The sequence below is a fragment of the Pangasianodon hypophthalmus genome, chromosome 20 (genome assembly GCF_027358585.1).
Source record: "Pangasianodon hypophthalmus isolate fPanHyp1 chromosome 20, fPanHyp1.pri, whole genome shotgun sequence".
Lineage (NCBI taxonomy): Eukaryota > Metazoa > Chordata > Actinopteri > Siluriformes > Pangasiidae > Pangasianodon > Pangasianodon hypophthalmus.
Window position 1 is genome coordinate 11,618,983 of NC_069729.1, and position 15,492 is coordinate 11,634,474.

At 38.4% G+C, this 15,492-nt stretch overlaps 1 protein-coding gene across 5 annotated transcripts in view; it reads left to right on the forward strand.

Moving 5' to 3' along the window:
- fbln2 (fibulin 2) overlaps nt 1–15,492 on the forward strand; it is a 62,976-nt gene that overhangs the window by 27,677 nt on the left and 19,807 nt on the right. For 3 of the 5 annotated variants that reach the window (XM_053227044.1, XM_053227041.1, XM_053227040.1), the window contains exons 6-10: nt 3,976–4,185; nt 6,597–6,704; nt 8,901–9,002; nt 10,558–10,698; nt 13,376–13,510. In XM_053227044.1, the coding sequence (XP_053083019.1) occupies nt 3,976–4,185; nt 6,597–6,704; nt 8,901–9,002; nt 10,558–10,698; nt 13,376–13,510 (696 nt within the window). The remainder of the gene's footprint in view (nt 1–3,975; nt 4,186–6,596; nt 6,705–8,900; nt 9,003–10,557; nt 10,699–13,375; nt 13,511–15,492) is intronic. The other 2 variants (XM_053227043.1, XM_034314330.2) reach the window with 2 other exon arrangements.

Below are 15,492 nucleotides of genomic sequence, written 5' to 3' on the forward strand. Positions count from 1 at the left end.
GATCCATCTCAGTCTGCCAGTAGCCTTGGAGCTACAAAGAAAACCCAGACCTGACCTTTCTATATTCCTTATACAGCACATTCTTTTAGGCTTTTTCAGTTTTTCTCCTTCCGAAAACACCAGCTAATAATCTGAAGCTTACTGATCATCTGTAGCTGAGCTTAACCCTCATGTTCAGTTCACTACTTGCAACAAATGTCCCACTGATGCAGGCCTTTTGAATTTTATTGCAACACAAGTGACCACATAAGGAATAAACGTGATGGCGCGTTCTGTTATCGGAAATGATAAATAATGGGATAGTGTGATGCAGCCTTGTGCAAAGCGGAGTTACTGTTATCACCCCAAAGTTGATTATTATAACAACACATCCCAAAGTGTTTTATTCCCCTTGTACCACAGCAATTTGCCAAACTATTACACATTTTTATTCATTTGTGAACAAGGTCAGACTTGGCAGTCATTCAATCAGACAACAGTCATTCGATCACCAGCTTCTTTTTTTTTTTCTCTTAAAGTTAATAAGACAAAATATGCAGCTTGTCATGTTACTGAGAAAACAGAAAATGCAAAGTTCTCTGTCCTGAAGACATTCTGGTAGTGTAAAAATAGCTTCTATGCACTGTTACAAATTGCTGACACTGGAGACTCCTTCCCTAAATCTTAAATAAATGTTTAATTACAGAAAGCTTCGCCACATCAACTTTGAGATGTTTTTTGTTTAATAATAATGGAAATACAGTGGAAACAATTATGTGTTAGAACAAGTGCATTAATATTAACGTGTGTTTTGAATTACAGCTGGCATTACTGTCGGAGCTGTTGTTATAGAAAATAACCTTCTGTCTTATAGAACCATTTTCTGATGAATCAGATTTGAGTTTTCAACAAACCATGGAAATTGCTGAGGATATTAAACAGAGCCTCTGTACTCTGGTCAGTTTGTTTAGGTAGGGCACTTGTGATATAAACTTTAGTAATGGATGCTGTCTTCTGAACAGAACATGAAATTAAATCATGAGGTTTAGTCACTGCATTCACGTTGTTTTTCTTCCCTCTCTATTGCATGAATGTCCTGATGATGGCCTGCTAAAAATACTTATTAACCTGGAGGCAAACTGCAAAGGTGCCTTTCTCCATCATTTCCTAATAATAGGAGTGTAGCGCAATTTACATGAACATATACTCTATCCTTACGGGGTTAAGTGCTAGAAAAACAGTTGAGAGGTAATTATATCCGTGAGGGATGCCTTCTCATACCCACTGCCTTCTCACACCAGGAAAACTGTGATTAATTATAGCGGAAACATTTAATCTCTCACCATGGCGCATTTACATTCAGGTAATGACTGTGAGGAATGTTTACTTTAAACTGCTATGCCATGCAACATGAGCCCACGCTTGTTTATTATGCTCAAGCAAGTGCTAATGGAGTGAGTAGCGCTTTGCCAGACTCATGTGCAGCGTCAGCTGGGTGTTCTTTAGCTCCTACTGTATTTCCATTGCGCCAAGGTAATATTTATGCAGAGCAGGGCCACCAAGATTGGCAGGAACTGAGGGGAGAGGTGTGGCATTGACAGCTGTCGGAGGTGGGGCTGCAGATGTTGAGTGGCAAGGTTGAGCTTAATGAGTGTGCTGCATATAAAGCACCTTAATTAGCACATGCCAATTCTGTCTGATGGCTGGCAGTGCGTCCTTCAGAAAATGGGGTTTGTGTTCATTAGTCTGGTAATTTTAAAGCTAATGTGTCAGGCAAGAGGCCAATTGAAACACAAAAGTCAGTCATAAATGTCTATGGCTGCATGCAAGGCTATTTTTTTGGTGTGTTTATTTACAGCAGTGCTCAATCATATCTATTTGACATCTTATTACTTCTTATGCTATCTAATATCTAATATAATCTGCACAGACATACAGTCACCACAGAAAGTATTGGAAAGGCAAGGCCAATGTTATACACTGATGAGATTTGAGTTTGAGATCAAAAGATAGATGAGATGAAAGATCAGAATTTCAGGTTTCATTTCTACATCTAGATGTGTTAAACAACTTAGAACATGGCACCTTTTGTTTGAACCCACCCATTTTTTTAAGTGATCAAAAATATTGGAAAATGTGACTGACAGGTGTTTCTTGTTGCCCGGGTGTGCCCTGTTAGATTGATTGTTTAAACAGTTGATAGCTCTGAATATCTGCTCTTGGTTTGAGCCTTGGGTTTTGCCTATGAAGACTGCATTTGTTGTTAAAAAGGATAAACCAACATGAAGATCAGAGAGCTGTCTATGGGAGAAAAGTAACAACCAGACATCGAACAGGTAAGCCAAGGAAAACAACAGCAGTTGATGACAGAAACATAGTAAGAACTGTGAAGAAAAACAATGGCCAATGACATCACCAACAGCCTCCCCAGGGCAGGGGTGAAGGTATCACAATCCACCATTCAAAGAAGACTTTATAAAAAGCAGAAATATAGAGCAGAAATATGCAAACCACTCATCAGCAGTAAGAATTTGCAAAGAAATACAGAGATGAGATTACATAATTTCTGGAACAAAGATTAACCTCTACCAAAGTGATGGAAAGGCCAAAGTGTGGAGAAAGAAAGGATCTGCTTATGATCCAAAACATACAAGCTCATCAGTCAAGCACAGTGGAGGTATTGTCATGGCTTGGCGTGCATGGCTGCTTCTGGAATGGGCTCACTAATCTTTATTGATGATGTAAGTCATGATGGGAGCAGCAGAATGAACTCAGAAGTCTACAGAAACATTCTGTCTGCCAATTTACAGAGAAATACATCTAACCTTATTGGGAGGAACCTCATCATGCAGCAAGACAATGACCCAAAACACACTGCCAGCACAACAAAGGACTTTATCAGGGGAAAAGACTGGCCAAGTCAAGCAGCAGACCTTAACCCAATTGAACATGCATTTCACCACCTGAAGAGGAGACTGAAGGGAGAAATCCCCAAAACAAGCTTCGGCTTGATGCAGTTATTGCAACTAAATTAAATGCAGCCAAATATTAAGTGTTATTTACTTTAATTTTCTTTAAGACTATCTGTTCCTTTACTCACCAAACAACTGGGTGGTCTGACACCAAAGGTGCAATGTTCTAAGTTCTTTAACACATCTATATGTAAATACCAGGAAATGAAAACTTAAATTCTGATCTATCATCTCATATTCATCTTTTGTTCTCAAACCCAAATGTCTTCAGTGTACAGCAAAAACAAAAGAACTGGCCTTGCTGTTCCAATACTACCTTATAAACCATGGGTCATCAACTGAAAAAACTGTCTATGGTTCAGCGACCCTAGTTTTCTAAACATGAACCAGTGTAACATTTGTAGTAGAGTATCTGTTTATTCAATCACATGCAATTATGTAAATTGTCTTATTTATAGCCATGAACTAATCACTAAAAGTTAAGCATTGAAAGGCGAATGCTGTCACCACTCAGTCATGTTAGTTGCTTATCTGACTCTTTATAATCAGGGAAATTTCTGTAACATGACCATGAAAAATATGAGCTCGACACCTGTTATTGACTGTCCTCACCCAGTATTTTTGGATGACAATATATAGAATGATAATATAAATTAAGCAGAGGCCAAAAATAGGAATATATGTTATTTGCACACAATTTAGTCTTTATTATTTCCTACCAGGTAGTTGGGTGTCAGTCTATGGCACTATAGATACCAATATGGTAGTGTGAATGCTAAGGCTTGCTAAATTTGAATACTGATTTTATTTACACAATGCAATAGTTAGACTAATGTTAGCTAGCTTAATGACACAAGCTAGCATAATAATGTAATTAGCCTACTAATAATGATCTATTAGTCAAATGGCTTCTGCTAGAGATGCAAAATTAGATAAAATAATAAACTTTAGAGAATAAACCTTTAGCTTATAGCACAATTCAGTAGACATAGAGTTGTTTAAATATTTGTCTTTCTCCTCTCAGTGGCTGACAGACCATTCCATAAGCAGTCGCTCTCCATCGCAGAGTCTGAGCATACATCCAACGCTGTGGAGAACCTGGAGGATGTAGACGAGTGTGAGAGATTTGAGGGGCAACGCTGCCTTCATATCTGCATCAACACTTTGGGATCCTACAAATGTGAATGCCACCCTGGATATACACTGATGCAGGATGGACACACATGTGCACTCGGTATGTGGATGTTCTCACCATGGATTGTCAGAAACGGTTTAGAAATTGTGAATACAGGTCACTGAATTGCTTGTTAGTAGTTATTCAAGGTTTCAAACCAATTGTCACTTCCAGACCTGAACTTTCTTGACACTGATTTTGTGTTAACAGCAGATGCATTTTCTAAAATTTTCAGCACCAAACTTTGTGTTTGACTAATTTGAACTTCATAATTAGAAAATAAACTCATTTATGTTATAGGGATTAAGTTCAGGTCATTTTGTGTAGAGCTTGGAAACTGACAAAAATGTAAATTTCATATATCTGAATTATATGTCACTTTAATTTAATGTTTTTTTTTTCTGTGGTGTATTTCATCAATTTTGATTTTTGCCAGCTTTTTATTTGTTTTGTACTTTCTTTACTTTGTACTGGGAGTAACATTTGCCTTTAAAAACATTTAAAAAATCTCAAAAGTTGCATTCAGATAAGTAACATTTAACTTAAGAGTGTACATGCTATTTTAGTCTGTTTAACTATCCTGTTACACTGCATTAGATTATTCAGCAATAAACGTGGACAAATTTTCATCTAACTCTTCTAACCGAACTAGCTTTGTGTCTCAAATGGCACACTTCTGTACTGTTCGGTACTGTTGAATACTAATACTAATGGATTTTCCCATTACAATTAGTGTTTGTATTTTAAATCCTCTCATGTAGTCTTCAAACCTGTCTGTTTCGGTCTGTTTTGTGTACCACTGGATTTTCTAGATTCTTTTTTTAATGGAAGTTCAGAGTTTTAGATTTGAGATGCAGCTCATGACTACAGTCACAATGATGGCAGGAAGTTTAAAGGAGAAATAGAGCTTGTTAGTCTGTTCAACATCGCTGTGCATGAACTCACTAAGCATTTTACATTTCGACTTGGAAACCTGACAAATGGCGCATTTAATCGTCCAGATGTACATAAAACATGTAGACGAGTGTGTGAACAAGGGCACTTGTGTTGCTGCTGCTTTTGCACGGGAATCCAAAGCCGTGAACTATAAACTAGACCCCTCTGCTTCAACATTGGGTTGTGCCATACCACCCCAGCGTGAATTATTTTCCTATAACAACAAACTCTGTAGTGTTTTCTTCTTTACGTATTGTTAGAAGTTGAATGTGACATTGGGAAGAGATGTGCCCTTTCAAACCCAGCTGACTTTATGTAAAGCTGTGTTAAGACATTCAGGCTCACCTTTCCAACTAGACTAAAAAGTCAGTGCAAGGAATATTCCTTTGGTTTTTAGTCAATTAAAGTGCACATAAATAATATTCAAATGTTGCAGTAGTATTAAATTACAAATCTGGATTTCAAAAACATAGAGCTACAGGTTTTTAAACATAGGGTGGTCAAAGCTTGAGGTCACAGAAAATTCTTTATGTCCATTTGGGGTCATTTGCCCAAAATGTTTGGGAACCCCTGATGTAAGGGTTAAACATCATGGAATTTCACGTCAATGATGAAGCGCATTGGATAAGCCATAAAATGTTTTCAGCATTATATGACCAGTCAAGTCACCTTGATGTACTACTTCTAGACAAACTTCAGTGTGCATGTCCTCAGTTTCTGTCAAATAGGGTTACAAACATGGTGTTAGTAGCGTTTTCTTCAAGTGATAATAGGATCTGCCACCTTCATATACATGACAGGAGGAGACCATCCAGTTCAACCATTCGTATTCATGGTCCAAGTGAAAGCAGGTGAAACTACACCATAATTCTCTTGCATTAAGAGAGAAAAATGCATTGGCTTTGCAGTTTTATATCCTGCCTATATGGAACAGTTTCAGCTGTAAAGCATTGAGAGGGTCCAGCTCACCTCATGTAGTACTCTGAATGCCTGAGGGAGGTGATCTGTTTCAAATGCATGCCTACACGTTGATGAAATGGCTAGGCCAAATGCTTTCAAGAAGCATAATTGACTATGATTGTTATATGAACAGCATGCTGGGAATGTTTTTCATTTCATTTTATTTCTCAGGGACTGAATCAAATTTTGGGTTGATTTTAGATATTACTTCGTCAGTGTTTATGATGCTCAGTATGTGTTTGCATCTAAACACAGGGATTGCCTTCCTGCTGCTGTGCTATGAGATTAAATTCTTGACCTCTTGCTCATTATGAAACACACAGATAGCTAGAAAAAGTGGGTAAGCTGTATTGCCTTGTCCACTGACTGCAGTTTATCCTTATTTGTCCCTGTTTCCCCGGCAATAAGGCTAAAAATGAACATAGTCGATGTGTGATGAAGTTATCATAAATTGTCGGGGTTGTTTTTGCATCAATGGTGATGTGATAGCATGCTGAAAGGATCATTTCCCAAATTATAATAATCAGTGCAGCTCTGTTATGACATTTCCCCTCACTGATCTTTTCATCTTTCAGAGAATACAGAGGAGGACAACAGAGTGACAGAGGAAGACAACGTGTTTACTTTGGCCACACCACCTCAAGAGACCACCCAAATCACCTCTGTACAAAATCCATGTGCAGGTATGGGAATGCGACATGTTTCTTATATACATACAGGTGACAAAGAAAAAAGTTGAATAAATGAGTGTGTATAAAATGCTGAGCAGGCCCAGTTGTCCTTATTTTTAGATCAGCACATCAAGAGGAAAAGATCTACGATCTGAATTTGAAAGAATGTTCATTATTGGGTTACGAATGGCAGAGGCTTCAGTCATAAAGACTGCTTAAGTGACTAAAATGACCAGCTCTAACGGAAAAACAGTAAATCAGTAAATAATGATATGTAAGGAGAACAGAAGAGCAATTGTTGAAGGGTGAAGGGTGTTCCATCCCTCCAGTACAGTTCTAGTGATTTGTACAATCTGTGCCAAGGCATAGCTTGTTCTGGCAACTTGTGGTGGTCCAACACTACTAAGACCCTGTACGTGGTTTTTTTCATGTTGTCTGTATGTACACACATTTTATACATTACTCTTCTAATGCGTTTCACTCGCATCATTCAGAAAACATGACATAGACCTTTGTACTATTGTTACTGCAAAATGGAAAGTTTTGTAATATTGATTTGGGTTAAATCCACCATGCCACAACATCCTACCTCAACACACCTAATGTGTAACAGACTTGCACAGCATATGCTCTATGTCTTAGTATGACAGTACCCTAGGTGGTTTTCCTCTTCCTGGCCCAAATCACATTCCTGAGGTCTCCACCAGCATCTCCTAAACCCCCCACGAGCAGCAGTCTTGGCTTTTACCAGCATGAAGCTCTTTCCCAACATTCCCAACATCAACATGAAATGTCTGTAACCCCTGCATTTCCCAGCAACTGCCACCAAACCAACCACACACACCCACCACTAAACATTAATACATCTTTAGAGGCATAAAGCTGCAGAATAAGAAAACCTGTGTCCATCTTGTCGTCTTTATTTCCGCATTGTGTATGGCTAAAGTGTCTGATACAGACAGACAGTCCTAATTTAAGCTTTATTTTGTTTTATGGTTTATTTTCGTTTTTTACTAAAAACATAATGGTACTATTTCTCTAATTCTTGTGATAAAGCATTTTACAATTTAGATAAACAAGTTCATGTTCTGATCAATGTGACCTGAGAATTTTTTTTTTTTTAAGTGTTTTTCTGGTCACATTTCCTCAATCTACTATCTGCACTCACACCTGTGCATAACTATGATAGCTGTACATAGCTATTCATACTATTTACATAAAATATTAATAAACATTGTTCTTACTGGTAATATATATATATATATATATATATATATATATATATATATATATATATATATATATATGTAGATATTTTTTGTATTTCAAAATACCTTACAATTGAATTGTATGCCAGTGACCAGATATTCACAGACTCTCAGATATTCAGATGAAATATTAGCCTTTTTTAAGTAGCCTTAAGAAGCTACATCGATTTTACCTTTATCTTATTATTCCTCTGAATTTGTGTTGAATAGCTATTTTTATTATAAGCTTGACATAATGCAAATGATTTATGAACTGATTATAAGCTGCTGGACATGTTTCAGTCATGTACAGTAGGAAATAGCAAATCAGCATATATCTTCAGCTCACTCCAGCCATAAGATGTATAGTTTCCATTAGACAAGCATCTTCCTGAAGCCCAGGTGCTTTTGGGTTTAATGTACATCTGGTTAAAAGACCAATGGCTGCTGTTCAAAGGCCTGAAAGTTTAATGGGTACGTGTGTCACGTCTGCGGCTGAGCAGGGTCTCCAGCGGCCTGGGCTGTCTCTCTCAATCCCTCTCCCACCCGCATCTGGCCAACACATCATCTCCTTAAACCCAAACCAGCCTCCTCTATGCCATCCAAGACTATGCCTTACGAAATATGATTGTCAGTATTGGTCATGAACTTTTTGTTTTTTCCAAATTGGTCTTCTGAGTCACGTTATTCCCCATTTCTAATTTATTTAGTGCTCATATAGTCTCTGAAGGCATTTGGGGAATTTTTTTCTAAAGCACCATGGCAATGTTCTATTAAATTAAAGTTCTGATAGCATAAGGAAATGCCATTACTACACTAAAAAAAGACTACATTAGTACATTACACTGCACTTAGGAGTGCAGCAACTCATTCTTGTTTTCTGATTACCCTGATTCTGATTATTTCTCTCTCTGCCATCCAGGTAAAGTGTGAAATAATCAGGGATGTTTTTTTTCTGAAGGTAATGGCCCATGTTCTCAGCAATGCTCTGCTGTGGAAGGACGGGTCCGCTGTTCCTGTTTCCCAGGATTCTCTCTGAACTCTGATGGACGGACATGTGAAGGTAAACTGGCACTAGAGCTAATCAAAAATGTATCTGCTCTGTGTGTGATTCCAGTAATGTGGTGACTGAAACATTGCATACACACATATTCAGTGAACCATAACCTAAAATGCTACCCAACACATATAAATGTGCTCTATTAGTCCAGTGATGACTCATATCTTCTAGACCACATTCTTATTGGAGGCAGTCCATCTTTAAGAAGCGGAGCATTACAGTGTAGAGGCATTTCATAACCTGAATGTGTTCACATTTTGCATGAGAAGTCCACAGGTTTCAGCTTCACTGATCCGTAGCCTGTTAACTCCACTTCCTTGGCTCTAATAATAAAAAAGTGATTTTTGCTCTAGTATGTGTTCTTTTCTAATACAGATTTGTACAGATTTTTCCTGGAGTTCTACTTTTTCTGTACAAAGTGTAAGGCTTGTGTAGTGCTGAAGAAATGGCTTTGTTAGTGGTGATTATAAATTCTGGAAAACTATGGAGAGGTGTTTGAAACCTTTTGCATATCAGGTTTTACAGTACATAGGGGAGGTGCTAATAAATTTCCTGCCTACTGCTGGTTTGGAATGTAAACAGATCCAGCAGTACAGTATTTTGCTGTTGGTAGTGCAGCAGCTCAGGTTTCTGTCTAATTTACAGCCACTTTACAATCTGTAATGACTGGAGCTACCATACACACAAGGTCAGTTTAACTTGAGGTGCAATCCTGGTCTTATTCAGAAATACTGAGTGTTTTTGCAGTCTATAATGTCTTGGCTTTCCAGGTATTCTTTGAGATCCAGGTATTCAGTCATAAACTAGTCTTGATTCACTGCATTTGTTTGACTGAAGCACAACTTGAGTTTTTTTTTTTCATGTAGGTGCAGGGTCTCTGTGAGCTGTGTCTGAACTTTGAACATAGGGAATCTAGATGGATTCTGCTGAAAAAGCTGTATTCGTGTAAAGGACACTTTTCCTTTCTTTCTCTCTCCGAATTGTTCCCATATGTTTGAGTATGGGTGGGCCAAGAGCTTGATTTGGTTTGGAATAAAGCAAACAGCAGGTTTAGATATCCTGGTTGTAGAGCCAAATACTTTTGTCACACTCAAGGAAACAGGAAAGAGATGCTTTATCTGCCATGTAGTGATATTACATTTCATACAATTTGTGGTATTAGTCTGAGAAACTTGATCATTAGACTGGAGGGAAGACAATGAGACAATGTAGATCCAGTCTATGGGCTATTGTAATCCTCCCATCTCAGGCATCTGTTTCTTTTTAAACAGTCATATTCACATGCTACAAATTATATGTAGTAGATCCATAAAGATTACAGATACATGCAATTCGAACGTGAGCAGAATGTTAACTAACTGAATGTAACTCCTGCTTAGTTACTTAATTATACCTCAATGTGTATTCACCTTCTAAAACACAAAAGCACATTATAAAGATCCTGAGCAAAAAACTCCAATGCTTTCTTACTGTATGATGTAGTGGAAGTGTGTATGTGTGTGTGTGTGTATGTGTGTGTATATGTGTCCCCTACACCCATCTACTGTGTGTACCATAGATGTGGATGAGTGCAGCAGGGCCACACACACTTGCTCTCCCAAGGAGGTGTGTGTGAACATGGAAGGTTCCTACAAGTGTGTGCTTCTGAATGACACGTGCGACGTGGGCTTTATACACAACCAGAATAGAGAGTGTGTGGGTAAGATGGCTTAGCCAGTTCATCACTACACTGCACTTCTGGTTTGCCAGACTCTATATCCACACATACACACACACTGAGGAAATTCAAAGCCCATAGGCGTGCGGTCCATCTCCGATCTCACATTCATGTGGTCACAATTTGAGAATCAGATTTGCTCAGATGTCCCCTCAAAGGCTCTGAGGCCTGAGTGGATTTGTTTTTCATTACTACCATCAAAACCAAAAACACTAGACTTTAGGGCTTTGTGGATACACACAAATGTCATAGTTTATTAAAATCTCATTGTTTGCTTGAGGTACTTAAGGACTTGTCCATAATTCAAACAGCAGACAGATGTATATGGTTCTTCATGGAAAAACTTGTATGCCTATTATTTTGCAGTTTCAGTCGTAAAATAACCAATAAATATGTATGACTATACATGAAAGAATCTTGGAAGAATTAATTTGATTTGACAAGAGATATTTGTCAGTTTTTATTAATTAGTTTGCAGACAATAAGCTGTTCTTTCAGCTGTTCATCTGTAACAAAATATGTTTGTTCTGGATATTCTCAAAGGAAAACAAATAGCAGCAAGTACTGACTGGCAAACCAGCATTAGCGCCTCCTTGAAGTCCCCCTTCAGGCTGGTGTTGTGTCTGACAAAGAAATCGTGTTCATGGCCCATAATCCTCATTGCATGCTCTTCAGTCATGCCATCTATCACTAAGAGGTTCTCAAGCCCTCGCCTGGCCACGGAAATGCATTATTTATAACATGCATGTCTTCCAGTGCAATTTCAGAGTGGCAATGGTAGCCTATTATCACAGGAAATATGCTGTAGCTCCTTTATGTTAGTATGGTGGGGTTGGGAAATGGAAGCTAAAGAGGTTCTTTTAGTTCTTAATGAGACAATACGCTGCTTGCCACCATGGACAAAATGTGTTTTGAGAAAGAGAGAGACAGAGAGAGAGAAACTGGGCTGAAAGACATGAGGATGCGAGGCGTTTCCCCAGCATGTCCCCACTTTTATGACTCATCGGAAATAACACGGTCCCCCAGAGTCCCACAATCTAAAAGCCATCACTCTGGCAACCCCAAAATAAACATGTCCATCATGGATCAGTGGATGGATCCTGCTGAAACCAGAGGTAAAGGTTTGTGAGACATGGCACTAAATATGACCTGAAGTTCTCTTTAGTGCCTGAAATGCAAGAAGCAGCAGATGGTCTTAATTTGTAAAGCCCTGCTTCGATTTGCTTCAATCTGAAGGCGTCTTTATGTGAGTGATGTCTTCACTTACTTGGTAGAAATTGATTTGTTAATTTACCTCTCAAGGTTGAACCTTTCTTGTTTCAGTCAAGCAAAGAAGAGGGAAAGTGTGAATATAATGAGCAGCTACAGCTGAGTTTCTCTCTCTGTTTCTTTCTCTCTCTCACTCACACACACACACACACACACACACAGAGCTCTCTGTTTTTCAGCTATCTGCTCACCCAAGAAAGATATTACATTATTAGATTCCAGATTCCATCACCCCAAAGCAACACATGTTCAGGAAAAAGCACTACCTGTGGTCTAAGCAGGAAAATAGACCATCCTTGTAGTCAGTTGGCCTTAAAGGTTTTTTTTTTTTTTTTTTTTTTTTTTTTTGCATGTGTGTCCTGAGGGGGACATTAAATGCAGGTGCTGCAGCTCTGTCAGTTTTCTCCCCGTGTTTACTTTCTAATGAGTAGTTTTGCTTTGCTGAATGGTGCCTGTTTGACTTTAGTCATGTCTCAGTGGCCTTTGCCACATCCAGGGTGAACTTCAGGACAGAATGACAGCCATAGAGGTTAAAACTGCCACAAACAAAGGCGCACACACACACATACGTACAACACCCATGTAACCACAGTAGTCACTGTTCTGTGACCTTTTCCTAATGACGCCATGGCAGGAGATTTGAGCTCAGTCACAACGGTGTCATCTGCTGCTGTGTCTCACCCCTCGGGCACCTAAACACTCATGTTGTAAATCAATGTGTTTCTCGTGATGCTGTTATCCATCATTGTGTGCCACTGATAAAGCACCTCATGCTTTTCCTCTCAGCAGTACTCATGGCTAAGAGACAGCACAAACACAGTAACGAGCTCCATCTTTTCCAAACACACAACAAAATTATTTTCTTGGCAAAAACATCACAGTGAATCCTCCTTTTGGCTCAGCGACCAGTCTTTGTCTAAGCTTGAAATAATTACCTTCGGCTTTCTCTCCCATCTCACTCTCGCTAACCCATGCTCCTTGTCCAAGCCTTGTTTTGAATCATTTATCAGCAGCCATGTCCAGATTTAATGTCTTTAATAAAAGCACTCAAACGGATGTTCTTGGCCACAGCCTCAGTGTTAGAGCAGAACCTACACCAGAGCCACATGGTGGATGTAACACTTTCAGTCATCATTATCACTTAAATTGTGATGCTTGTAGGTCTGTGTATGTTTGTGTTTGTTTTTGTGTATACTGGTTCCATCTGCTTGCAGCTCCACATGCTTTATCATGATGAAGATGCTACAGACTGTTGAGCTGCCAAAGAGGCCTTCCACAGCCATCACTTCTCCGTGCTGTTTGTTTGGCTCTGTCTCAGGAAGTGTGTGAGCCTGGATTCTCAGAAGGTGCACTATGTTAAGTAATACATGCGTCCCTTTTTGGTCTCCAGATGTGAATGAGTGTGTGACAAACACACACACCTGCCAGCCCAATGAGCGCTGTGTGAACACAGTAGGAGCTTTCATGTGTGAGAGGCAGATTTCTTGTTCAAGTGGCTACCAACTGAGGAATGGAGTATGTGAAGGTAGGTATTGCCTTCTGTTTTTGTTTTTTTTCCCAGACTTTCCCTCATTGAGTCTCTGACACTTACTTACACTCTCTGCTCTTTCATTCCCTCTTCTACTCCTCAAAACTGAGGAATGGAGAATGTGAAGGTAATTCTTTCTCTCTTTCTATTTTTTTCCACCCTGGTCCAATCCTAATAAAATTATACAATTAATTTTCAAAGAATTGCACTCATTGGTTGAAATTCTCCACACTATAGTATGCTAATGGCCATGCACTTGCAGTTTCTAATTCACTGATTACAATTACTCTGTATTAACTGTGTTGTGTCTGTGTATTTCTTACCATGTATGAGAAGTTCACTACTCTACCTTGAGAAAGAGTTCAGATCCAGCAAAGCCCTGCAGTGGTGTTCTCTTGAAGCATTCTCTAGTATCACTTGTATCTGTGATTGAAAATTGTCTTTAAATTTAATTTAGGAGCTCAGAGCAAAGGTAGCTCTGCAGTTAACGTTCAGAGCTAGAGATCAAAAGTCCAGAGAGCCACTGTTGGGCCCTTGTGCAAGATCCTTAAAGGAATGCTCCATTGTCTTTTAGGCTTGTGCAATATAACGATTAAATCATCTCTACATGATATTATACTGCCATAATAACCAGTGACGTTTACTCCGATTATATTATATTATATTACCAGACTTATAGGCGCTCTGCAATTTTACATCAGAGTGCACTCACACCAGTTATCACTCAAAAATATGGCAGTGTATTTCCCGATAAAATGAGAGTTGAGTCAGTCAACATATGATTCTGTTTTGAACTCTCTGATATTTACTGAATATCAAATTAAAATGTCAAAGCTAACACTTTACAAATAATGTTTATTATTCATTCACTGAATGATACATTTCAGTAACCTCTTTACTCAGTGTCTTGGTGAATCCAGAGCCTCTCCCAGTAACACAAAAATTATGTGTGTGTGTGTATATATACACACATTATGTGTGTGTGTATATATATATAAATATATATGTGTGTGTGTGTTTGTGTGTGTATATGTATATGTATGTATGTATATGTAAAATAAAAGTAAAATGTACTGTTACCTTTTTTTACTGCTTACAATGTACTGCTGTGGAATCCACCATCCATCTGAGTTTTTGTGATTGCCACTGCGATTGCGACTGCCAAGCAGTTCTCTGACTGCTAGCTGCTAATGCTGCATTTGACTAAAAGTTATAACTCGTATTTTCCGACCTCTAGGAAAACTAGGAAAAACCAATGAAAACACAATATACAAGTATTTACTTTAGATCAGTCAACATACAGATATATTTGCCAGTTAAACATTAACACTGACTATACAGTTAGCTGTTTTGAGAAGGTAAGTATACATCACTCATCACAGTTAGCTGACTAGCTTTTTTGCTAACAAAACATGGAGGCATCTGTTGAACACACAGAGGTCGAAAATGATGTAATTCCAATTTCTGAACAAAAGTTTCCTCAAGTAAGAACACTTCTAATGTATGTCAGATGCAGCATAATATTATTGTACCCTCCCCCACTCTCCTCAAACCTGAAACTGTGGAAATGCTTGCTTTCCTGTCCTTTTTTAGGCTATCGGATCTGCATGATTAAATTGTTTATCATGATTTTTTTAAATAGTAAATCACAACCAGTGAAAAATCTGTATTGCACAAGCTTTATCTTTATCCACCACATCTGTAGTGTCTGTGCTATTACCACTGACAATAATTTCATATTTTGTGTTTACATGTCAATGTTGGTAACACATAACCACAAATTCTTCCCTCTAAAAACTAGTCCCATCTCTGAAAGGATGAATTATGCAGCTTTAGAACCTAATTTATAAATACAGAAGCATTCTTCAATATTTCAGATATCGTTTATGTGACTGCCCCAACAACTGCCCTTAGACTTCAGTTTGTAAGATTAAAAGTTTTTATTATTTTTATCTGTTCTAGTATAGGGAAACAAAATT